Source organism: Symphodus melops (assembly GCF_947650265.1).
Source record: "Symphodus melops genome assembly, chromosome: 13".
NCBI lineage: Eukaryota > Metazoa > Chordata > Actinopteri > Labriformes > Labridae > Symphodus > Symphodus melops.
The window spans coordinates 19,695,353-19,721,920 of NC_136703.1; the positions used below are offsets into that span (position 1 = coordinate 19,695,353).

The 26,568-nt window shown below is 40.8% G+C and overlaps 1 protein-coding gene and 2 long non-coding RNA genes across 8 annotated transcripts in view; 2 read left to right on the forward strand and 1 right to left on the reverse strand.

Annotated features, from left to right (window-relative positions):
* Positions 1 to 209: 209 nt before the first annotated feature.
* On the forward strand, positions 210 to 1,243 carry LOC306833460. Its single transcript, XR_013780356.1, has 2 exons — positions 210 to 310; positions 535 to 1,243. It is a non-coding gene; the product is annotated as an uncharacterized lncRNA (long non-coding RNA).
* A 492-nt stretch (positions 1,244 to 1,735) lies between these two features.
* The window catches only part of LOC306833516 (adenylate cyclase type 6-like), a 37,905-nt gene continuing 13,072 nt past the window's right edge, over positions 1,736 to 26,568 (forward strand). Inside the window, exons 1-5 of one of the 6 annotated variants that reach the window (XM_079358812.1) lie at positions 1,736 to 2,251; positions 5,282 to 5,981; positions 6,107 to 6,200; positions 9,022 to 9,282; positions 9,382 to 10,312. In XM_079358812.1, coding sequence (XP_079214938.1) covers positions 9,263 to 9,282; positions 9,382 to 10,312 — 951 coding nt within the window. In that variant the 5' untranslated portion in view covers positions 1,736 to 2,251; positions 5,282 to 5,981; positions 6,107 to 6,200; positions 9,022 to 9,262. The remainder of the gene's footprint in view (positions 2,252 to 5,281; positions 5,982 to 6,106; positions 6,201 to 9,021; positions 9,283 to 9,381; positions 10,313 to 26,568) is intronic. The other 5 variants (XM_079358810.1, XM_079358813.1, XM_079358808.1 and 2 more) reach the window with 5 other exon arrangements.
* Positions 17,032 to 26,550, reverse strand: LOC306833519. Its single transcript, XR_013780370.1, has 4 exons — positions 26,150 to 26,550; positions 24,356 to 24,447; positions 21,497 to 21,707; positions 17,032 to 20,839 (listed from the first exon to the last, which is right to left on the reverse strand). It is a non-coding gene; the product is annotated as an uncharacterized lncRNA (long non-coding RNA).

Below are 26,568 nucleotides of genomic sequence, written 5' to 3' on the forward strand. Positions count from 1 at the left end.
TGAAACCACCTTAATCAGCATTGCTGATTAAGATGGTTGAATCCACCTGTCTAAAGTTTAATGTATTGCAATATGATTTAGTTTTCTTTACATGGTTGTGTGATAATTGTTGTTGATTTGGATGAAATAGTTTATTAACTTTTTTTTATTTTGTATTTTTTTGTTTATTTAACATGGATAATGTTCATGGATAATGGGATCCAGAAATGTTTTGGAGACATCATGAAAGAACCTGAGCTGATTGCTGCAGCTACACTCGTACCAAAATTCAGGACATCCTGGATCTCTGAAGAGAGCGTCTTAAAAGCTGGTAAATATACTGGTGTATCAATTTAAATGTGAATCTGTAGACCTCGACATACACTTAACTGCCACTTAATTCGGTTCACTTGTACAATCTAATCTTATTAGTTATTGTCATTTAGGTGTTTATTGTGTCAGTGACAAACTGGCAAGAGTTACAAGCACTGAGGGCAGGCTATACAGTAAAGGGTGTGCACCTAATTCTTTTGAAAACAATTTGTCTTTCCGCAGGCTTTGACTACATCAAAAATCATCTGGACACTGACTTGGAGTTGAATGATGATGATGCCCAAACAAACAGCTGCCAGTCTGATGAAGATGACTTTTTTGCATCCATGAGGGCAGGAAAATCAGAAACGGGAGAGCTGGAGAGGCACCTTTCACGTCCGTCCAACGGAGGTATGGATGTCTTACACTCCTTTCCTCAAATCAAGAAACTGTCACTCAAAGTCAACACGAGTCTTCCAGCATCTGCAGCCTGTGAGAGACTCTTTAGTCATGCAGGTCTCCTGTTCACTGCTGAAAGATCACAGCTTCACTGCAAAAACCTTGCGAGCCAACTACTGTTGAAGTTTAACAGTCACTTCACTGACTGATTCTTTGGGTCAGAACATGAATTTTCAGCAAAACACACACAGTTTATGGACACAGAACTCTGTTCGTATTCCTGCAAATGATCTCTGCCGGCTGAGCCTATTGTGCTGTTTTGGGAGTTTAAAGTAAAAAAGTTGATTCAAGTTATTACCATATCTTGTGGCTGAATTTGCCTTAATTTATGTTTTATGCTATTTTAGTTATTTTATAGAGATGTAATTCATTGTTTTATTAAAGAATTTGCACATTGTTATTTTATGTTTGTGTGTAAGTGATTACATTCATGCTTTTATTTATTGAAAGAATAAATCAGAAGTTACTCAATACTTGAGTAGTTTTTTCACTGAATACTTTCTTACTCTTAAGTAATTATTTGGATGACTACTTTTACTTGAGTCACATTATTCTAAAGTAACTATACTCTTACTTGAGTACAATTTTTTGGCTACTCTACCCACCTCTGTTGGAGAGACAGGAGAAGAGTTGAGAGTCGTGCTCCTGTGAAGTTCTCTGTGATAAGTAAAATACAGTCTAATTTAATGAAATAAAGAGAATTAATGATCTGAACTACGTAAAGTATTATATTTTACTAGCTAATGTTAGCGAGTTGTATCGTGTAGTTAGCTAACCATTAAAATCATTAAGCTATCATTGAATACAAATTTAGCAATGATAGTAACTGTTTTTATGTTTACATTTTGAAGTTGAAGTAAAAGTGTTTTTTTTTTTTGTTTGTGTTTTTTGTGTGTCCCCCCTTCCAAGCATTATGGCCATCATATTTACCCCCTCACTTTTGGCTACAAGTATGTGTGATGCATTTATTGACCTATATTTGTGTTGTAATTTGGCTTTGCGCACGGCATTTGTGTCCTTTTTTCTCTCAGAAAATGGGTGGACTGAAAAAGGGGAATCGCTGAGGCCATTGTCAGAAACCTGTCTGACATGGAGGGGGAGACCATGGGAGCTTCAATTTCAACCTGACAGTGATCAAAGCCAAGTGCATCATTTTCAGACTTAAAGAGGAATTTAAAGTGCTAAACATCAGCTTTTCAAGCGTATGGTTTGCTTATAAGTAAATAGTGGTTGCCTGCTATTTAAAAACTATTTATTTGAAACACTGATTTAATCTTGTGTTAATTTGACTCTAAAAAGTGTGGAGCTATATAAACCCTGAAAAAGTGTTGAAATCAACTCTGTGGTAGTTAATTCAACACAGGGCTTTTACGCTGAAACTTCCGATGTCTTTGTGGCGACACGGAAAAGGGTCAACCATGGAGCTACAATACAGGGAGGATGACAAACGACAGCCACAAACCAGCCCAACAGTGCCAACAGAGGGCAGCAACCAGTGCTGGTAAGTCTATCAGCTGGCAGACCCACAAAACTCTCTTACAAAAACTTAACTTAACTGTATGAACTTTGAGGCCATACTATTCTTCTCTGTGATTGTGAATTGTTTTAGTGACTTCAATTTTCTATTTTAATATTTCTTGTTTCGTTATGCTGCTTTTGGTGTTGTGTAAAGCACTTTGAATTGCCTTGTTGTTGAAATGTGCTTTACAAAAAAACTAGCCTTGCAGTAATGTGCTTTTTAACTTGTCCTCGCATTAAAAATGACCTATTAAAATGAAATGCATTGAAGTCTGTGGAACCATGCTTAGGGCCTTGTTGGACCCTGGGAGTGTTTAAACGTTAGTATACAAGAAGTTTGTGTCTCTTTTCCAGGAAGCAAAGGAGCAGAAAGCCAAGTTGGAAATCATATGTGACAAGTCTATCTTACAAATTGCATCATCTATGGTCAACAAGAGTCAGTGTTGCAGCTAGTGGTTGCCCAAGCAACTGGAAACACCATGCCTGCCTTTGGGTCATCTGGGCAAACGAGGCCCACTGGCCTGCTTAGAGATGTTGCTCAGTTTTGTAAACAAAACTGAGCAACATCTACTTAAACAACCCAAGAGCTCCACTTTAACCACTACCCATTATTGTCACCCCATTTTAGCGCCTTGGGATGGATATAGTTGGTCCTGTAGAGAGACGCAAAACAGGAAACCATTATATGCTAATTATAACAGACTATTCTACCAAGTATCCAGAAGTTTTTCCATTAAAATCCATAAAGGCAAAATCAGTTGCTTCTATTTCGTACAAGTCTTTTCAAATATGTGCTTCCTTTGTGAAATATTAACTAATTAGGGAACTAACTTTATGTCTACTCTACTGAAACAGGTGTACCAGTTACTTGGTATCAGGAGACTCAGGATCACACCAGATCATCCTTAAACAGATAGGCTAACGGAGTACTTTAACCAGACCAAGTTTGTATACACTGGTGCAGACTGGAATCAATGGCTGCTCTACCTCTTTGCATGCAGGTAAGTACCACAATCCTCCACTGGTTTCTCTTCTTTTGTATGGACACGACGTTTGGTGCCCATTTGCACTGTTAAGAGAGATCTGGGAGTGAGGCAAGGGGAGGGTGGGATCTGTTAACGTTGTATTCTGTGTCATCCAGATGAGAGAGCGGCTGGAAAAAATGGACGAGCTAGCCCAATCGCACATGACGGACGCCCAGCAGCAACAAGTCCTGTTATGACAAGTCAGCCAACGACCTCACCCTCCCCGACCCCAGGAGGCGTGACGCGGGGTCAGGAGAGGTCGCGCAAAAAAATTGTCCCTGTACACATCCAAATGTTTTTTTTTGTTGTTTTTAATTCAAACAATTATAATTTCCCTCAAACATGTCTGCATTACTAACTGTGTCGCAATAGTGTTTTATTATCTTAATAAGCAATTGCTTTTGAGTATATATTGTTTATTTTTGATTGATTATGAATATAGTGTGACAGAGCGACTCTGGAATAATGCTGTAGAGAGTAACAGTGACAAGCCATACGACAGTCATCTCTCCTCCCCACACACTCAGACTCTTGCAGTACACACAGGAGCTAAGAACTAAAACAGAGTCCTTCCTTTTTCCTGACGTCAAACACATGACAATCTGGTCCCAGGACTTTTTTAAAAAGTCGAATGAAGCTTAGCTCACAGTGACAATGCACCTACGACACATTTTCTTACATAAATTTTTTGATCCATAGTTCTGAAGAAAATGTGTTTGATTGATTTTATGACTGAGCAAACAAAACAATTTATGAAGAAGAACATCCTCTTTCCCCATACTATGAAAAATAGCTTTCTTTATTACATCTGTGTGTTTAATAACTACATTTTCAGTATTATTGCAAAAACTGTTGATATTCGCCCATATGTTAAGCTAGTCCGTCTCCATCATCTCAGATGTTTTAATGTTTGGTAAGGGTCAGTTATTTTAAAGAAATTTAAGAAATTGCATTTATTGCATACTGTACATAGTTTAAAGCAGACTCTAGGCTATGTCTGTTTACTACTCAAAACCTTTTGAGCTGGAATCTTTGGGTCACCTTACAGTTTATTTGTAGTTGTTTCAATTTGACATTTGAAATTTCAATATGTTTTTCTTTGCTTGAAAGTTTTCATGTGATGCAATATGACGCTTTTTGCATCACATGAAGAAAACTTTCAAGCAAAGAAAAACATTTTTCTCGTCTCAGGGCAAAATGAGGGTTGGATTCACGACCATTCAACACTACTACCATGTTTCTAATGATACACAGCTTCATGCAAATGGGTGAAGTATCCCTTTAATGTGCAGAATTTAGTTATTTTATTATCTATGGTTTATATTGTAAACTGTGATAAGTTGAAGTAACATAAAAGTTCTTTACAGTCGCTGTGACCTCCGACCTCCCCGCCGGCCCTCCATCGTGGGTGTGGGAGGCAGGCGGGTTCAATGAAGGTCGCCCAAAAAAAACCCCAGAAGTGTATCATCATTATTGCCACTATCATCCCTCGACTTGTTGACATCTTTTATCCAGATCAAGACAAATGCTTGATATTTTTGTGGCCTCTTTACCATGACATCTACTTAATATTTTTGTTAAAATTTGGTTAATTTGTTTATGTGCTTTATTTTAATCTACTCAATTTAAACAGGTTATTCTTTAGCAACTGATTTGAGATATATTAACTCGACTTTAACAAGGTTAGATGTAATTAATAATGTGTGCAATCTGCTGCCTCAATTTTATTGAGTAGTTATTGTATATCTCTTTTTAAACTGTAGCCTATAGCCTACACCACATAAGCAATGTTATGATGAATATCCATAACACACTTGACTATACAACATATTAGATGTAACACCAGACATTGCATTTTAAAGCTGTCAAAAGAGGGATATGCATTGACATGTGACACACATACGACCTTTTGTAAAATTCAGTTTTTTAATATCTGATCTCACTCCCCTCTACATCACTGTGCTTTTTCCCTCTTCTTTTTTCTTCAGGGAGCATGTTGAAGATCACAGCTGTTGGTTTGACCGACCGGGGTCTCCGGGCGCAGACACAGCTTCACCTCCAGAGGGAGCACCGAGTTACTAAACGTGGAATTGAAAAAGCTGTATGAGCGACGGCGCGCCTGGGCCGAGGAGAGCTGCGTCAAATCACCCAAAGTTAGATAGCATAAAACCGGAACTAAGTAGAGGTTTATATTAAAAAATATATAGACGGCATGGTGATATATGTATTTTCTTATTATAAAATTTAAGAGTTGATATACAGCTTTATAAGCACTGCATAATAAAAAATAAAATCGTTTGATTGAATACAGGCTGGCGTAAATATGAAATTACAGTAATACATTTCAATGACACGTTTGTGAGGAGTATGTCCTCTCTTTTTATGTAGGCTATCTAAACTTCTGGGCTTTTAATCTGAAAACGAAAAACCGGAAGTGACATTTTTCTATTTTCCCTCGTCTTTACAGCGGTGCTTGGAGCCGAGAGGGTCAGGGGGAGGAGAGGAAAGGGAGTGGAGCGAGAAGACGACAGGAGGAGATCCACCACAGGGTGACCAATTTAACCGGACCATCCTCGGTCAGCAAGGCCGCTCTATGGTCCTTCTCACCCGGCCGCTCCGAGCGATCACAACGCCGAATCGGATTGTCAGCTGCGGTCCTGTCGGGGGAGCAGAAACAAGATGATCACGGTGAGTTCGTCTCTCTGACCGTCACTGCTGCTGCACTCTGCAGGCCTACATATATAATATATGTTCTCCTGTCACACAGACGTGTCAAACGCTGTTGCATTGAACCTCTGCCAATTCTCTGTCAGTAGCCTACACACCGTTTCTGCAGGAGTGAATGACATAGCTGGCGACTTGCTGCTCAGGCCTCACACTGGTCGTGTTGGTGTCAAAGGATACACGGTCAGTTGATTTCCATTGGCGGTCAATAACAAACATATGTTGGTAAAGCAGAAAATAAGCTCCAGCACAGTATGAATGTGTCTTCTGTTTATTCTCCCTCAGTGGGCTGTTTATAAGACAACCCTACATTGAGAGGCTGTATCTGATGCTCATAATGAGTCAAATCATTCTGATAACATGAATTTAAATTCAAGCACCTGCATTCAGACCGTGTTTAATTCTGCACGCGCACATTGAGTTTGTTTATTATTAGTTTCGGGGGTATTATCCACTGCTTTAGTCCTCCATCCGATGACTGGTGCTGAGGAATGTGCTGCAGCAATAACGTGTTTATATCTGTTTATTTACCAAACACTCGTGTGTGTCAATACACTAATCCTGCGAGCTTTTTGCTTTCGCTGCAGGCTGAACGACATTTGCACTAAATAAAATCCCTGACAGAGGCGTGTTCGTGTCTTAACTCGGACAGTCGGACGCAACGGAATGGTTTTATGGTCCCCGCTATGGTTGTCACATAGGCCATGGTGTTATGTAACAAGAAGCCTACGCTGTTTGAATGCGGGCCCTCACGCACGGCCCTGCCTGTCCGTGCATGGCATTTATTCACCGGATGGTAGACAGAGGCCAAACACATATGATTAAATAAAATGCGGTTGAAGAAGATGCAAAAAAAAAAAAAGTGTGCAACTTCATTTCCATTTATTGCTTGATCTGTTTTACACGAGGATGACAGTCCGAGACACGAAGAGTCAGAGAGTGCTCAGCATGCTCAGCTTCAGACTTGTCTTACTGGACCAAGCCCATGAATAACAGACTCTTATGCTCGTTGTTCGTGGTTGTGTTCCTCCAATGTAGCGGCTGTCCGGTTGAAAATGTCCCCCAGGAATAGTCAGTCACCCAACCGCCTTCCATTCTTTGCCTCCCCTCCCCTCTTCTAACGCTAGTGGGGGGAAACCGGAGTACAGCCAAGCACCATGCAAACACACACATACACGTGCGCGCGCGCGCGCACACTCACACCAAATGACTGGCAACGCCGCGACGTTTGCAAATGGGTACAAGCTGGTCGACCTTGTGCAGGGGAGTGAGGGACGCAGCCGGGGAGGAGGAGGAGGTGCTGGAGAGGGGAGGTGTGTGTGAGTGAGTGAGAGAGAGCGAGCGAGAAGAGGGGTGGGCTGGTTCTCCTTGAATCTTGTCGGTCCGCTGCCAGGGAGGAGGGATACTGCTTGTACGGGTACGTGCCAGAGAAGGCGCATGCAGGCAAGATATAGCGAGGAAATGCTATTTTTGCTTCAACAACACAGCGTGCCTCTATTGGGAAAATGCCGTTGGAGGAGGAGGCGGCGGCGGCTGCAGGAGCTGCTGCGTTGCTTTTGCGCGTGTCCCTGCACTGTGTAGGGCTCAGGGCGTCTGGAAGCCTGGTAAGATCAGCTGGTAGAGCCATATCAGGCGGAAACTGCAATAGGCCTAATTTTATTACAACTACCGATTTTTTACATTTAAATGAGACAGAGTCTGTGATCAGATTAGAGTAAACAGAATTAGTGTCAAAGACATCCTCACTTTTAGTGTAAAGGGACGACAACCTGAGTTTTTGTAATTAATGCACTGACTTTTTCTCTCCTGATAACTCAACCCAGGTCATCTACTGATAAAGGTGACTAAGTAGACACCCAGGGGTGGCAAAAGTGCACACACTTTTTTTTGTAGGTAGTAGCATACTTCTTTTTGGTCTTGTATCTGACCCTCACATCATATCAGGGAGACTATGAGCTAACTTTAATCATTCTAACACTTTTTTTTCAGTATTTTGCAGCAAGTTCTTTATGTTGGACATTCAGCAGACATCTCATACAGTTATACACATACATACAAGAAACATAAATATACTGTACATATAAACAGACAACTTGTTTTTTGTCATTGTCCATCTCTGCTGGTAGCAGAGCTTGTTTCCAGAATATAAACAGCCGAGGCCTATATCTACACACCTCTGTGTTGAACACATTCTGATTATTTCCTTGTATGGTGTTATTACAAGCAGGTATTGCTTTGGCCTATCATGAATACGTTTGACTGATAACAGAAGTATCGACTCAATGGGATGTGACAATGTCTATACAAGACGAGACTAACCTTAAACGTTACAGAGGAGAGATAGATTAGATATCAAATGAACTACTGAACCTTGACACAATCAGGCATTGATGTTGGCATTTATAAATAGTCTAACACCTCGGTTACATGGTCTCTCATGAAGTTGAACTTTTTTTTTTTTTGATATTTGTCTTGACAGTGACCTGTTGTCTCAGTGGCATTTATCTGTATTTATTACTCGGCTTTTTCTTTCATTGTGATAACAAACAATGCCTTTAGGGTCTTTTCCATATTTTCAGCCCAGAAGACTCCAAAATACTGTCGTGTGTTTGGAGGACACATTTTTTTGCAGTGGGGTCAAAGGGAGCAAGTTCTGGTTCATCCCCCCCCCCCCTTTCCTTATAGTTTAGAGACTTCTTCCTCTCTCCTGTCCAATGAACCTCTATGTTTTAGGCATGAGACAAAAACTTAAGAATTTCTGATTCTCCAGGAAATGAGTTTCATGTGCATGGAGAATTTAGACGAAGAGTGTTTTTGAAAAGATAGATAGATAGATACTTTATTGATCCCGAGGGAAATTCAAGTTGTTGTTTTTTTAGATAGATAGATACAATTTCAAGAGCGTAATATAATCTGTGTCTGTTCATTCTTTGTTTACATCTGAACCCTGACATCACTTTGTGTTCAGTTTGTGTTAATGTTTGATTATCTCCCTCACACCCAGCAGAAGCCGCGGACTCCTCACCGCAGAGATTGGTCTCCTCAATAACCTTGGTCCCTGCTCACTGGCTCTAACGAAAAACGTCAGGAGGTTTGTGAAGCAACTGGTGAGGCTCTTCACCAAATCCAGCCAGACCACACCCTGCGTCCCTGCAGTGTGGCCTCTACAAATCCCTCAGCACTTCTTCAAAAATTTGTCCACAGGGATAAATGAGTGAACCGGCCGCAAAGGAAAGGGCTGGGACATGTACCAGAACCCCAACAGGTAAATATGCAAAGAGGTTTGTTTCTTGATGTCTTTTCTTTAGCTTCTGCCCAGCATTGAGTTGTCTTTGTACTTAATGTCCTCTCTCTTCTCATACAGAATGTCCTGGTTCAGTGGTTTCCTAGTTGCTAGAGTGGACGACCGCAAGACTGCGTGGGGGGAGCGCAATGGCAAAAAGTCCAAACGGAAGGGAGGCTCATCTCTCTGCAACCCACGTTACATGAGCTGTCTGCGGGACCCAGATGTTATGGAGCCCCCTTCTGGAGCCCCCCTCCATCAGCACCACCGCGGAGGGGTGGCGGGGGCCATAGGAGGCGGGGGAAACTTTGGTGTCCGTTGCGGTTGGCAGGAGGACCACTACGGCAAAAGGGGAGGGGAAGGGGTGGGCCTGAAGTCGGTCGACTTGGGCTTTGAGGACGGGGAGTTGAAAGGGAGGAAAGGCGGATGTAACGGAGGAAGTGGAGATGTTGGTGATGAGGGTCCCAATGGTGCGGCAGGTATGGTGACAGCTGCAGACTGCTGGCTCAGGGTGGTGCGGGTGTTCCAGTCGAAAAAATTCCAGTCCCGAAAACTGGAGCGCCTATACCAGCGTTACTTCTTTCGGCTGAACCAGAGCTCCTTGACAATGCTCATGGGGGTACTTGTGATCGTGTGCGGCATCATGCTGACCTTCCACTGTGTCCACGCCTCCCCTCATGTCCCCTATTCCTCTGCCCTGTCAGTGGCGATGGCCTTGTTCATGGCTCTTATGATAGTGTGTAACCGTAATGGCTTCCACCAGGACTACATGTGGATGGTCAGTTACCTGGTGATAGGAGTCTTGGTGTCAGTACAGGTGTTCGGGGTGTACATGGTGGCACCCAGGAGTGCTTCAGAGGGCATCTGGTGGTCTGTGTTCTTCATCTACATCATCTACACTCTGCTGCCTGTAAGGATGAGAGCGGCAGTGCTGAGTGGAGCTGTGCTGTCCATCATACATGTGGTCATCACCTGGAAAATCAACCAGGAAGACGAGTTCCTCTGGAAACAGGTAAGAGACTCCTGACATAAGACTTCATGACACTATGTTAATGATTGAACCGGAGGTGAAAAGAGAATGGTTAATAATGAAAGTTCTACATTGGTTCAGTTTTTGTCACTTGTTTTTCAGGGAACAATATGTGCTCTTAAAATGTTATGGGTTTAACCTCTAACTCACAGGCCCTTTTGGGGGGCTTGGTAGCTCTTGACCTGCAGTTAAAGCGTAAAGGTTTATTGAAAGGATTAATCTACCTGCCACCCGCTAATACAGTTCAATCATTATAGGTATGTCTAGCCCATGCTAAGCTGTAAAGATAAAAGAAAGCAAGAAAACATTTAACTAAACAAATATAGTCCGCCTGTTTCACGTCCAGCAGGAAGAGCAACATTGGCATTCATTTGGTGTCATCCTTCTGTTAACATGTTAGTTAGAGTTGTATACTCGCACTCCCCTATTTTTTAGTCTTATATGGTCATCATTAATTTCTGTGCCTGGAACTGGTTTGCCACAGCTTTCAACAGAGCTGAACAGAGCTGCAAGCTACCTTGACAGAGATCAGTGAGAGCTGTGAAACAGAACCAAAACAATTAAATGCTAAAGTTGCCTCTCAGCCGAGAGGATAAGTCGAGTCAGGTGATACAGTTACTCTCTGTGAGTTACTGTGAGCACTGCCTCACATATAACGTATGATGTCCTTTCATTTTGATAGAGAATTTAGGAATTTTGACTAGGGTTTCTAAAAAAGGAAAAAAATGAATCTAACTCAATCATCTTTTATGTCCAAATCGAAGAGAGTGAGGATACCTGAATCTGTGGAGAACAAGTGCTTGTGTTCAAAATGTTGTTGAAAAAGAAAAATGTGGGCAATGTTTTGTTTTTTTTAAGCCCTGAACCGTAAACAACAATGGGTGTGCGTGTGAGGCAAAGGCTGTGATCACACATCTCAGAGGAAGATGCTGGTCTTGTTGAGCCAGGGAGAAGTGGCAAACCTTAAATGTATTTACCAAATTTAACTTACAAACTGTATTTATGTTGCCATTAAATCCTACCAAACTAAATACTTTATATGCTAAGTGATGAGTTATTGCTGTGATTTGACCAGACTTGACAGGTCATTATTTAGTTTTGGGGGCTTTTAAAATGTCTTTTTTTTACATTTATGTTTATGACTGTGAAGTGTTATTACTGTGTGATCTAGCAGCAGATTCAATGAAGGGTATTTTATTTATCCTTATTCATGTACTTTGGTGCACATCAGTCTTGCTTTACAGTGTGTTGATTGTGCGTCATGTGCAAAGGACCAAGGGCTAAAGGTCAGCTGGCCGTCTGAACCGTCTAGGCCGGACAACGCTGTGTGTGTGTGTGTGTGTGTGTGTGTGTGTGTGTGTGACAGTTGGAGAATACTATGATATAAAGCAGTATCTCATTTAGGTCTCGGTGCTCTCACACAAGGGACACTTTGTACTTTTCTCCAAGAGTGGGGTGACAGGGTTGAGGACGGGGGGTGGGTCGTGGTGGTGGTGGTTGGGGACAGTATGGTGGCTGCTTGCTTTCTGCACTGCTATAGTGGATTGTTAGCTGTCATGTCCTCCAGGAAAAGTGGTATAAAAAGAAGGCCATTACTGCAAAGGCCATGGAATAATAGGGGGATATATGACAGAATTATGAATCACTGATGGTCAGTGAAATGGTCCTGCTGTTTCTGTAGGTATGCATGCAGTAGCACACGTTCACATTTAAAGTGCAGTTTGGAGAGACATCTATTCTCTATATTGTGTTTATTTTTGTTAACAGAACGAGTACAGGACTAGGTTTAGGGATTCGTGGGAACTCATTAAAGTGCGAACATCACGCATGGTACACTGTAGTGTAATCCATCACAGGCTCCAACATTGTTTGCCATCGTTAAGTGAATGAATGTCATGAGATAGCTGAGATCCTCTTTTTGTGTACTATGTGACACAGTGAAACGGCTTCATCAATCACTGCCGCATGCTTATGTGCAAGTATTTCCTCTTTCTCCAATAACTCATTAACCTCTTGGGGGGGTTTCTGTTGGTGTTGATGGTGCAGAAGGTGATAAAATTGTGAGTGTGGATTGCTGCAGATTTAAATGTCTACCGTCAATGTGACAGTAACTACTGTATATTCTGCACGTTTCATTTATCTTGGACTCCTCTCCTTTTATCATCAGTGTATTTCATATATTGATTCCTGGAAAATCTAAAAGAAGCTGATCTACTTCTATCCATGTAAATCATGTATGTGATACTGGTGTGTTTCGCAGGCACAAGTGGTTGCAGAGTCCAATCACAGATCAGCTAAATCCTTTTCCAAAAATCTTGTATTTTCCTATTTATTTGACATTCAAAGATCATAAACAGGCTGAGTGTAAAGGTGTGAGATGTTGGGATCATGCACAGAGTCCTTTGGGTTAGGGTTCATGTGAACGTTTATCTGTGTATTTCTGTGAGCTCTTTTAAATGGTTCGACTTGTGCTGTCTTGGAAAAAAAGGTCAAAGTCCCTTTGAGCAGTTGCGCAGCAAACAGTTGAACATCACATTTGATGACAGTTACGTAGTCGGGCGCAGCTCAGTCCTTAGGGACTTGGGTTGGGACCCGGAGGGTCGCCGGTTCAAGTCCCTGGTAGCTGAAGAGGTTCCTGAGCACTGCCGGGGCGCGCTTGAGGAAGGCACCAAGGCCGCTCCGTCATCTCTCTGTTAGTGCATGTCCATAGAATCCTATTTGTGTGTGTGTAGCATGATCATCAGTGTGTAAACACTGAATGTCCACTTGCGGATTCAATAAAGTAGTCATATTGTAAGTCCTCAGAAATGCGTAAACCATGTAATCATAGGGATGTCATTTCAGGAATTTTAACTGCAGTTCCAAAATATTTGATTGTTCAAAGAAAAATGTTGCAATTTATAACAAAGTTTAAAGTCTTTATGGGACTTGTATTGCCTTTGTGTAGAAAGAAGGACTGATAGTTAGAAATTGGGAAGAGAGAGAGAGAGAGGGCAACAACATGCAGACAAGGATCCACAGGTTGGAATCAAACCCATCTCATTGTATTCTCTGACTGTGGCCACAAGCAGAATGTGCCAATAATCCAGTGAAAGGTAGGATCTTACAGACAGCTTGATGAAATATATCATGACTGTCTCTTTGAATTAATGGTTAAATCTGACAGAACACACGTGATCCATGTGGTTGCGTCTTTGCGTTGGTTGGTGTGTGTGTTTTAACAGCCGTGTACAGTAAACCCACGTGTCTTTTCTTCAGCTTCCTTTTGGGAGTCTTTCTGCACACATTCACACCATGAACTACAACGTAAAGAAGTCTGAGCCGCCTTGTTTTACACAGGACTGTTTTCAAAACAAACACTGACACTTCAAGCTGTGACTTAAGTGTGTGTAATGTAGACTTACTGCTTCATGTGAGCTTCGCTTTCTGTGCTTCTTTTCCTTTTGTGACGCCATGTCTGTGATCCTTAGACTTCTCAGCTGAAATCAATTAGCCGTATCGGTACAGAACATACTCGTGTGCATGTCCCACCCAGGCACACACCAACACCCTCGTCTTCCCTTGCTTTGTTAAGGCTGTCACAGTCCCTGCTGTTGAATGTATCTCCAAACCATTGTGCTGTGCTGGTGTTTGTGTGGTACACATGCTAATACTGACATGTACTGTTGTGGATTAAATACAAAGAGAAAGTACCATCGAGCTGGCACTCTGCTGGGACATATTGAACACATATTGATCCATGTTTGTTGTTTTAATACTTTGAAATGTCTTTGTTAATGGGTGCAGGTTTAACAAACATTTTCCCTTTCTATCTCACATTTTCCTTTTCTTGAAATTCAGGTATGCGTCGTTGCCTGTCATGCTCAGCTCTCCTCAGGACAGAACAGAAACACATTTTTGTTTTGACTGATGAGCTGATGAAAATTAGATACTAAAAATGAAGATTATGAAAAGTCTGCCAACAGTTGAATGAAATGAACTGAATTAAAATGCTAACTACGAAGTGATGGAAAAAAGGGGGGGAAGTGAAGACAAAACCCTGACAGAAGTTCAGTCTGTTGGTTTTGCTCGTAATGTGTGGAGAGAATTATAAAAAAAAAACTAATACTCCTACTTGTACAATCTTTACATTAGGGTTATTTGCTTCCTGCCCCTCCTGACTATGGTGAGCATTGTTGTCCAGTATTGTTGTGTATGAATGTTATTGACAGTGCTGACAGAGGTCAAAGACTTGTTCCTAAAAATACTCAGCCCTCGGCATTTCTGCTAACTGTTGCGTCACATGGAACAGTCTTATCAGACCCTGCGTCAGAGCAACAGGCAGGTCATTCCAACCCCGTTTTCGCTGCATACACACAAGCTGCGATTTCATACCCTGAAACATTACACTGCTGTGGAGGCTAACACTGTATAATCCCAGACACAACAGTGGTTCCTTTTCTTTTCCTTTTTGTGAATGAAGTGTGATGCATTTCGGGATGGATGTTTGATCTTCTGACCAAAGCAGAGATAATGGGTGAAGCCCCTAAAAGCCCATTAATTCAACACAGCGGGCAAACCAGGCCTCTTTGTGGACTATGGCTCAATGCATTCAGTGGTCTCCTTGTTGGGCCTCACTGTATGTTTTTTTTTTTTTTTTTTTTTTTTTTTGTTTAGCAGATAAGAGACATGTCCACTGTGGTTTCACATTCAACTTTCCAAATGGCTATTGCTTAATTTCAACATTTCTGGGATGTTTTGCAAAGAATAAATTGATTGTAGTCATTGTTAATTTCATGCTGGATCAAGTTGATCAGCCGTCTCACAGCAGCCTCCCAGTGCTGGAAAAACCTTGTTTGTGCATCACACACTGAGATGAGTAGCTTGGATCCTGGTGGAAGTAGAATCAGCCTGTTACATTCACCTGTGCATGGCTACAGCTACTGAACAAGACACCCTATATGAGGTGGAGGAGGAGGAGGAGGCGTGATCATAGAATCCGATATTCTCCCCAGCGGTCCTTCATTGGCCTCCTTGATAAATAATTTGTGAGTTTAACGCGGCAGCAGCATTTTAACTAGGATACCTGTCACACGTACACGTTGCTCACAAACAGCTCTCTTAAAGGATCCTCGTGTAGTGCAGCTTGCGTCATAATTGAAGTGTTCTTGTAACATAATGTGACGTGTTCCGATGTTGCATACATGTCAGTGGTTAACTATCTGTTTGTACATGGGTGAGTAAAACTGGCATTCATACACACACGCACACACACACACACAAAATGATGAACGCTGTTTAGCATTTCTCATACACACACACACATATGCCACCACCCCCAATCAGCCAATCTTTGCACCAATAAGAGTGCGGGAAATGAGTTATCAGTTCAGCATCACTTCTGAGAACGATAGGGAATAAACAGCATTGCTAAGTGTCTCCCCTCAGTGCTTGTGTTCAAGTCAGTCCAGCGGTTGCCATGGAAACAACTACGACTCAAGCTACCAAGACCCAGTTCAGCCTGCTGTTGTGTGTGTGTGTGTGTGTACAGTTTGATAACCGTTGCTTCAAGTGAAGAGAAGAGAGAAAGGGAAAAAATCAGGTCAGAATTGATTTCTGCTGTTCACTTCTCCTTCTGAGAATGTGAAAGCTCGAGAGGCCGGGGGTTTGGTAGGGGGTCCAAGCTTTCTAGAAACACTGTTTTTAAGTCGGCTAGGATGGGTTTTGTGCTTTGTTTTCCTGCCCCCCGCTGTCAAAGAGAGAGTCCATAATTAAACACAGTGATGACAGAGGAGAGGTCAGATGGGTGGGGGAGTCGAGAGGGAAGGATGCACACAGTTTGACAGTCGTCTGGTTGAGAAGAGCTCATCTCAAGTTTGCTCGAGATGACCGTGCACTTGTCTGTTTGTTGCCCCAGTAATCTGAAGACACTGCAGGAGTGCTTGTTAGGGCCTTAAAGATGCACCATTTTGAAAAAAATGACAGCAGTTGCCATATTGGAAAAGCTGACTCTAAGAAACATCTGGCTAATCTAGAGGCAGGCAAAGAGGTGGAGTTAAAGTTGAGCGCCTGTCTAACTTGTATAGCACTTCATCTTGGTAGCAGACTTCAAATGATAAAAACTAACTTGTGCCAAACATAATGCCTCATATAATCAAAAAGGAAACATGATAAATAAATGAAATCCCAGTACAATTTTTTATCAATAAAGGAAATAGCTATCACAATAACGGTCTATTTGTCCGCATTCTTCATTGTCCTATCACGGTTTCCCATTTTTTAAATCACGTTTAGAGACTACCACCGCCTGCTGCTGGCATGGAGAGTTATTGCCTCTCGCGCATGTGCGGAGGATACATGGTAGTTGGCTGTCGGCTGTAGTCTTTTTCGTGTGTTCTCGTGAGGCTTTTTGGCCAAGACAAAAGTTGCCTTCGTTGCTACTAGTTCTTTGCCATTTGCTTGGTGTGTCAGGGCCTTTAATTGGCCAGGTCTGTTTACGCATATCAGGAGTTGACTCTGATATATACAGCATTGAACATTAAACTGTTACATGATTATATGCAAGCTTCCATATACAAGAGCACGGTTCAATAGTAAGGAGTGAAGAGCATGCTGACATTTTTTTATAGTAAGTTATATAATTATGTAACAGAGGGAATAAGATTTTTTTTTACAGTGTATACATTACAACAGTGTGCATAGATCCATGACAGACTGGGGATGATATTTACATGATTTAATGTGTGTCCATAAAAGAAATGAAGCTCAATACTCTTATATACGGGCTTATTACACAGTGGTTGTTCTGGCTGTGACTGAGGCAAGAAACTGTTTTTGCGTCTGGATGTTTTGTTGTACATTGCTCTGCGACGTGTACCTCAGAGGAGGAGTTGAAAGAGTTTATGCGCGTGTGTGAGGGGTATGCAGCGATGTTACCTGATACAGGACCAACATAAGTCCTGGATAGAGGGCATGTTGGTGTCAATGATCCTCTCTGCAGTCTTGATTGTCCGTCTGTTACTGACCTTATGTAAGCTCATCTAATAGGCTTTTTGTGTAATCACTGCGGTAATCCTTGAACCTGTTTGTCGGGATCCAATGCCTTCCAGGAGAAGTTGAGGGAAAAAAAGGATTTGATTCTCCAAAGCACCCATCTTTTTGTGCAGATTTTGTTGTTCTTGAAATAAAAATAACACTTTGCACTGTTCGCTGATGCCAGAAAACTTTAATAGTCACAGTCTCCACAGAAGTCACACCCACATGGTTGGCAAGAGAAGTGTGTGTAGTGTCGTTTTTCAGTGTTAGGACCCCCAGCATGTCACTGTCCATGTTTACAGAAACAAGGCTGATGAAAAAATGAGTTTCAACATGGTCAGTGTGAATCAGGACGACCGGCTTTACATTGCAAGCACCGACAATGCTGTTTCTTATACATGTAGTCTGTCAAGTCTTGTGTTTCGGTGCATGAAGCTAAAGGATGCCTTAAAAGAAAGCAGAAGGAAACACAGAAAAAAAATCTGAAAATATATGGATCTCTCTCATGAATTTATGTTCTGTATATAGATTAAAAAAAAACAAAAAAAACAGTTCCATCACTTATTCAAAAACAAACACCCGAAGTGAGACATATTTGAAGACGAATCATGGAGTTTTTAATTTAAAATGACATTTGTTGCTTTTAAGTATGTTGTCAGGCTTTTTGAACAAATTTCACTCAAATGAATTACAACATTTCCTGTTTTCAAAGTAATATAAGCTTCCCACAGTCTTTCTTGGGGATTTCTCTATGTTATCACAAACATCAGACTCTAAAACTTCTAGAACCACAACAAATAACTTCCTGTAGCAAATGCTTGAGTGACCAGTTGCTAATGCAGTAAACTGTCTGATAAATGAGTTCATTTACATTTTTTTCATGAACTTCTAATCAGAAACATCTCTGTACAGTTTATGTATACAGCCATTCTAAACTTACCCTCTCTTTCCAGTAAACTGCTCTATATTTACTGTGTCTGAGCTGCCTTACAGAAATTCCCCAAATTAATAAAATGAATAAAACACTACATTACATTTTTCCCTGTGTAGTGGATATAGTAAAATCACGTATCTCTCTTTTAAGGTTTATTTTTATTTTTTTTGTTATGCCTTAATTTTAACGATACATGTAGGACAGTGGACAGAGATGGAAATCAGAAATAGAGAGAGAGAGTTGGGAATGATGGGATGCGGGAAAGGAGCCTCAGGTCTTACTTGACACCCGGTCACCGGGCTTGGATGGCTGTGGCAAGAAACATAGGGAACATTTTGCATCTAAACTCCTCCGTTTCAAAAGGTGCTTGTTTAGAGCGACAAATCTGTGAATGTAAATATCCATGTGAGGAATCCACAAACTATCTACATTTACGATTTAATAGTGAATACAAGAAAGTTGCTATAGCTTTAAAGAGACAATTAAATAAAACTAAACAATACAGTAGTATCAAATCAAAGTATATCCCTTCACATCACAATACTTTGTTTTATTTCAATGAGGCTGCTTTATATCTGACCCTTCTATGACAGTTTTATGAAACTAAGGGCGCCTTGAAGCCGCCAGGGACTACAGATGAAACTAGCCTTTAGGCTAAGTCTGGCATATTTACAGAGATGTTGATTAATATGCATTTTGTCATTATGTCTCCAAACCAGTTTCAGAGGCTATGCATGCAGTGTGTGGACAAGGAGCCGCTGAAGGAATGGGTAGCAAATGCAGAATCAGGATTTACCCATACCAACATATTCAGAGTCAGGCTTAGGCTTTGGATGAATAAGTGTTACAAATGCTTTTTATTGCTCTGTAAAACTCTGCTCAGAAAGGTCTTATGTCTTGAGAAACCAAGAATATCTTTTTACAGTTTGATGGATGTTGTCCTGGAAATGTCCTGGAAAATGATTTCCTGAGAAAGTACAAAACTCTGCCCTGCTATTCATCACATATTACAAAAGTGACAAGACAAGTGCACCAAAATCTTCTTTGTCTGAAGTTTTAAAAGACTCATTTTGTTAAGTGTTTTTCCATTGTAGATGCAGACGTCTCATAGAGTATTTCAGCTAGATACAGTGTTGAAAGTGTGTAGACCACCCGAGCTGAGCGAGCAGGCGGGGCTTTGACTCTTTATCTGTTGATGGGGTTCTGGTCATTTCAGATAAGAGCAGTGTGAGCTGTGTGTAGACATGAGGCCCAGGCTGAGTACACAAACCCAGCAGCCGTCTGGCACTGCACATGCACACACAAAAGCTGACTATTAAACAACGGCTCAAAGTGACAGTGAGCACCAGTCAGACTGGGACAAGGCGGAAGAAACGAACTGTATATGAAATGAAAGGTATTCAAATAAATAACTGACTCTCTTAAGGAAAGATATCGGACAACGTGTGTCTGAGACTCTCGTGTGTAAAGCACCAGTCGTTGTGTTTGGGGTTCTCGAGTGTGTTTTACAGAGCCTGATCAAACACAGATACTCTAAAGAGTTCCAGATGTTCCTCAAAGGCCGATGAGCTTTGACTTGCTCTCTTTTTGGCTCAAGTTCAACAACAATATCCCATCAGTCATTACTCCCTTTTGGGAAATGGTCGTACAAGTTCAGTGTCTTGTTCTCCAGGTTTTTCTCGACTGTAATGGTTTCACCCATGTTCTCACTGAAATATTGTTCTCAGTGAATTAAAGTGACTCTGAAGTAGTCTGAGGAAACGGCAATGGTCCAATCACAGCAAATCAACTGTAACCACGTTTTTGACTTCTTGACTGGTTTATTGGCACAGTAGGTCTTGTTTGAAAAGCATTGAGGGTTCGTCAGCAGGATTAAAGAGGGAAACACTTCCAGAACAATGAAGAACCCCTTTAACTCTGGAGCTGAATAATGAACAAACCACAACAGAGAACCTGACTGTTCAACAACACTGTGTCTTTCTCAATGTGTTATTTTAGTTTAAATACCAAAGTGGGGCCGCAAAGACTCCAGCATCATAAAAAGCTTTGTGTTTGCCCAGCACACCAGGTCATTCTCATCCTTTTATTCTTTTCTTTCATACATTTTCTTATTGTACCCATAAAATAAGGTTAACTTGCATCTTTGATTGCATTTTCAGCACTTTAAGCAGCATTGTCCATGTTACCATCAAGACAGATTTGTAATTTTCATTCTAATGTCAGTGTTCACAAGTTTGCTAGGAACATGCAAAGGCCATCTAGATTTCAATCAGGAGAGACGAGTGATCTAATAAAATTATTTATTACAATGATAATGTGTAAAATGTGATTTGACAGAAAAAGTTTGGCGCTTGGACTCTATGGGATGGATGATGAGTTTGGAGAACGAAATTCTGAGCGTCATTACGATAAATCCCCCCCCATGGAGTCTGGCCCTGGTGATATTGAAGCTGAGGACTTGATGAGACCGAGTGGGATGAAGAATTCATGGAAGATGATTCTGCTGCTGAAGATGGCGGTGATGGGGAGGTGGAGGGCGCACAAACACCAGCATGAAGGAACTAGGATAGAGAAAGAATCATATTTGAAAGGGGAGCTGAAGGTGATAGGCTGGAAATGAGGGATGTACGCCGTGCCATTGGTTAGATGAGGTCTGCTGACAGGACAGCTGATTAACCCAAAGACAGCCCAAACTGACAGCAGAGACGTGATAGCGTGAATGAAAAAGACCTAAATTGTGGACCACTTAAGTTTTCCTTACTGAACTTACGCTAGAGCTTCATTTTATTCTCATTCATCTCTAGAAACGAATGTTAGCTATATTAGCTGCCTAGCTAGCTACTGCTAATCAGATCTAATGTGTTTGGTTTCAGTGGGCAAAATGTCCATTTAACATTGTTTTCTTTTCTGAATATAATGAGAAACCAACTATTAAAAGACTTTGACAGTATTTCTGGGTCTGACTTGGTGTATGGGCCATCTTCATTGTAAAAACTGCATGTTTCATACAAGCGGTATGCAATATTTTACTTCTTTAGCAGTAGCAGTGTTGTCTCTAGATTTCTACTTTGAATTGAACCTATACATCATTTGTTTTTTGCGTCAAAAACCCCTTGACTCTTTGATTCTAATTAAGATTCAGCATTTATTGAGAAACACTATTTTCTGATTGTACCTTGTAAATATAACACGTTTCTAAGATAAAGTCATGGACCCACCCCCTCACTTGCTCCTTGTCAGCTGGTCCCCATTCACCCCCCCCACCACACCACCCTGAACCTGGGTGGTGGTCTGCTGCAGGTCTTTAGAGGGAGGCTGAGGAATGTGGGAGATAGTTGCTAAGTGAAAGCTGCGCTGCCATCTCTGATAATTCACAGTCTCCGTGGGTGTGAGTCTCGGGCCAACACTAAGCAGAACCTTTTCACAAGACTGAGGAAAAAAAGCACACGCAGAGAGAAGGAGAGAGACTCTTCAGCAACACAGAGTTTAGAAAATGTATGTGTGTATATATATATATAATGTATTTAAACAAACACCACCATCATCACAGCTCCAACTACCACGCATAAGAGGTGTATAATAACTGCTGGCTTCAAAATGAGAAATCTAAGAGTAACATAAAAGGCCAGTAGAGTTCACGTTATATCTGCATTAAGCATAATTCTGAAGCCTTTTTCTTTGTGTATCAACAACTATTAAACTGACTGATTGGACTTCAGAGACAAATTGGTTTGATGACAGCTCACACTTAAGGAATCCATTGCTTAAATTTGACGTCCTACATTTGTCTGCAGATTCAGTTTTAGTTTCAGTGAAAGAACTTAAAGCCTCTGAAATGTTTTCAAATCAATCAAGGTACCAGAAGGGGGGCTATGTTAATAAAGCGGTTGCCAGGGAAGATCTTACTCATCCTTCTGATGTGGTGTATTGACATGTGTACACATCTTCCTGTAATCGTGTCCAGTTTTGCACAAGTACTGTTAAGCGACATAGAGAGCATGATGGGCCATCAGGAAAGAGGAGAGGTTGACCTGCTTTAAAGCTTTAAGTAAAAAAGAAAGCCAGATGCTGACTATGCTTTACAGATGAAAAAGGTTATAAGTGTTAACTTAAATTGATGCTTACATTTAGCCATATCTTGCCAACTCATTTGAAAAATATTGTCTGGTTCAGGGGTTCCCAAACTTTTTATCCCACGACCCCCAAAATAACCTGGGGAACCCCCACCTCTGTGCCTGGAAATGGTTGAAACATTTAGTTTGTGTGCATTTTTATTTACAAAGAGCAACACAGATACCTGCAGTGTTACTATCTCAATGTGTACATTCATTTCGGCACACATCTTGATAAGTGATTTAGGCACCTTGTGACCCGACAAGGGGGTCCCGCCCCCCACTTTGGGGACCACTGGTTTCGTTAATCCATAGAACGTTAACTTGAATAGTAATGCTGTCATAAAAAGATTTCAAAGGAGTCACAAACTGTCTTAAAGGCTCTAAGGAGTTGGAGTGAGAAGTTCTGTGATCCTTTAAGATATCATTTTTATGTTCCCATGGGACAATACATCTGCATCCTTCTTGAATTTTGCTGTTATCCCCCCACACACACACACACACACGCACAGCTCTGATAATGCGCCCTTTCTCTTAAATTGCTCTTTCCCCTGTTTGAAATGAGGGTCTGTTGTCCTTTAAAGTCATAGTTTACATACTTGCTGTCAGGACCACCGACTTTGTGCTAAAGTAAATGTCTCCTGTTCTAAATCCATCATAAAGGAGGAGAAAAATACAAGTAATGTTCTAGTCGCCCCTCTCTTTCTACTTTGCCACCTTGAAGAATAAACTTTTGAGGAATTTCTCTAAGTGTAAAGGGGTGACGCTGTGGAGTCAGGGAGTGTTGAAGTGTGGCATTTCTTATGTATAATTGATTTGATTTAAGCACAAACAATAGGACCATTAATAAGAATTAGGGCCATTGTTGCTGTGATGTTAATCTGGTTGCAAAGGTAGAAGCAGAGCTGAATCAACAGCTGTGTAAAGGAGGGAGATCTATTTCATTTTTCCAGTACTGATTTATGAACAACTATTGCAATCCTGTGTTTTAAATGGTGAACATCATACCTGCAACGTCTTAGCCTTGTCTTTTTGAAGCAAATAAGCCTAAAGCAGCTCTGTGTCTGAGAAGAGCCTCACATGACTGCTGATTCCCTGCCCTCTCTCAACATGATTATGAAATATTCAATCTTATTGATGAATCAATCTTAAAGGTAAACTCCTGCACACTGTCCAACTTTTTGGTACTAGACCTTCATCAGGAAAAGAAGTCAAGTCACATTGCTGTCTTTCCTACCTGTCGTGTGAAGTGGATGTGCGACGTTTGTTATAAAGAGAAAGTCATTGTCACAATAACGATGTCAATATTTATTACATTTTTACAAGGAAGTAAAATGTAAATGGGAGATGGATTATTGTTAATTTCTCTGGTTTTTAACCTTGATAATTTGTTAAACTTTCAAACCTTTATAGATTGTGTACCAAAGGTAATTCAAATATTGTTGCTCTTTCATGTGAAGAAAGTATCTCCCATATATGTGAAAACTTTACAAACATATTTTTTTTAATTGTTGGGCTTTTCTGCCTTTTATAGGAGAGATAGGAAAGTGGATTGGATTTGAAGCCAGGAGGACCATGGTCTCCATACATGAGACACACGTCCTACCCACTGTGCAACCAGTGCCCTAACAAAATTATTCCAATGATTATATTTTGCAATACGGAAAATGTGCAATTATTAAAACCTAGTTTTCTTTTTCAAATCCAATAAGAATGTAACATTGAGTCTTGGTTGCCTTGACAAAGTGTTTCACCCCTCCACGGCATGGAGGTGAAACAGACAGGTCAGAAGTTAAAACAGCAACACATCCATACAGCTGATGATCACTTATTGATTAAGCCTGCATATCCTCCTTAAGCTGTGGGAGGGCATTTGAAGCAAAATACATTTTAATCTATGCTGGACTGAATAGCCAGTATTTGTGCTGATTTTGCTTGTCCTGACTAGATTGGAGCAGCTCTTACATAATGCCCTTTTCATATCCAGGGATTAGGCTGAAGCCCTCTTCACAGACTGGCTGGCTGCTTCCATCATGTCACCCAGAGGGAAATGATGGCTGCTTTGACGGCAAAAAAAAAAAAGAGAGAGATTTCTGAGTGACGTTCTGTTCAATTTCTGCTTTGTTTTAGCCATTACAAAGAACATAAGACTTTTTAGCAGGACATAATCTTATTAATACGTCAAACATGACAAAGACTTGGAAATGAAACAATAACTCACAAAACAACAAAAAATGTATTCAAATATAAATATTTGTCAATTAGGAAAACGAAAAGACATATATATTACAAGAGACTAATAATCCACATTCATAGCACACTCAACAAGATGCAGAAAGTAAGAGACCAAACACATAACAAGAACATACAGTGGGAAGCAGATTTGTATTGTTACCTCACTTGTAAGCAGTGAAGCTATAATTCATTCTAATATGAGTATAAACAATCTAAACCAGCATAGAACAGCCATAAGTAAGGTCCTTTACCTGCCTTTTGTAAACATAACGATGAGCATGGTCTTGTTACCTGCTCTTTTGTTTATGTTAACAGACAAAGATTAAGGTCCTTTACCTGCTTTTGGAAAGTGTCTCGAGATAACACCTGTTATGAATTGACGCTATACAAATAAAGATTAAAATAAAGAACAGGCTATCAGGATACAGGAATTAGTGTTTTGTTGAACACAGGAAACACAAGCAGGTGTAGTGATCTTGCACTGTTTGCGTGTCAGTGTGTGCAGGACAGGTAGCAGAGCTACAGCACTAAAGAGGTGGAGTGCTGTTACGTAAACGCAAGACCTTACTGTGTACTCTGTAAAAGCCCCCCAGCTCTTCCTCTTTTGTAAAAAGTAAGCAATTAGTTTGAGGCTGTGACTTCGGAAACATGGAGTGTGACTTTATTAATGAGGAATATTGCAAATGCAGTGGCTGAAGCTTATTGCAGAGATAAAAGTATTTTGAATAAGCACACAAAGGCTGACAGAAGGCATTCACCTGCAAACTATGCTGCAGGTTTCACTTTTGTCTCGTGCCTTTTTTTGCTTGATCAGTGAGAGTAATGTAAACAGAACCCAGCGCTCCAAGCCATCTGCCTAACGTCACTTTGGCCCATATCTGTCTCTCTCTCTCTCTCTCTCTCTGTCTCTCTCTCTCTCTGTCTCTCTCTGTCTCTCTCTCTCTCTCTCTCTCACATTTTCTCTGCATATTACTTCAATATTCTTCCTGTCATCCTCACATTGTCTTTTTTCCTTCCTCATCTCCTTACCACTCATTTCCTTCCTTCCCTCAACATCTGTCAGTCTTCTATCTTATCTCTGTTGTACATTAAGCTGCTGGTTTATTTTTAGCCCCACCCCGTGTTTTCTTTCTTGTAAAACTCATCCGGTCATCACCCATCTGTTTTCAATTCTAGTGTCTGATACTCTGTAAACTGTGTCACCTCGGGTCACCTTCACCCTCAATCGCTGAAAACAATTCTCTCTTTTTGCTTCATTTATGCTTCTATAACATCTGAACAAAACCAGCGGCCCTAACATTATTTTCTTACGAAAAAATCACAACATCAAAGAGTCCCAAATATGAATGAATTTGTCACTTAAAAAAAAAAATGTTTGAAGATATCTTTATACTCGTGAAGATCAGACAAATATTTTCATTCCATTAATTAAGACATATTATTATCAATAAAATTGATTTATTTTATAAAAGTTAATTTATATATTTTTCAGTCATGTAAAAAAAGTTTAAGCCTCTCGACAACCTTTAAAGCAAACCAGACCGTCAGAGTAGAGATGGGTTATTTCTGAGTAGTTGTTTTATCTGCTGTCACTCCTGCAGGGATAGATGTCAGATGGATGTTTGCCATCCTACCAAAAAAAAAAAAATTTAAAAAAAAAAAAAAAAAAAAAGGAGACATTAGTCCTCCAAACAGGCGGCTCTGGTTTATTTAGACCTATGGCTCTTTTTCTGCACGTCTTCCCTACTCCCCCTACAATATTCTCAAGATGTGTTTTGGGCCGTTTTTTGCCTTAAGACAGGATCGTGTGTAGAGTCAGAATTCGGAAAGAGAGAAATTGGATAAATGACATGTAGGAAAGGAGCCACATTTTAAAAGAATTGAAAATGTTAATTTGTTGATCTTACTCATACCTGCTCACCTCTATGCTTGTCACTTCACAG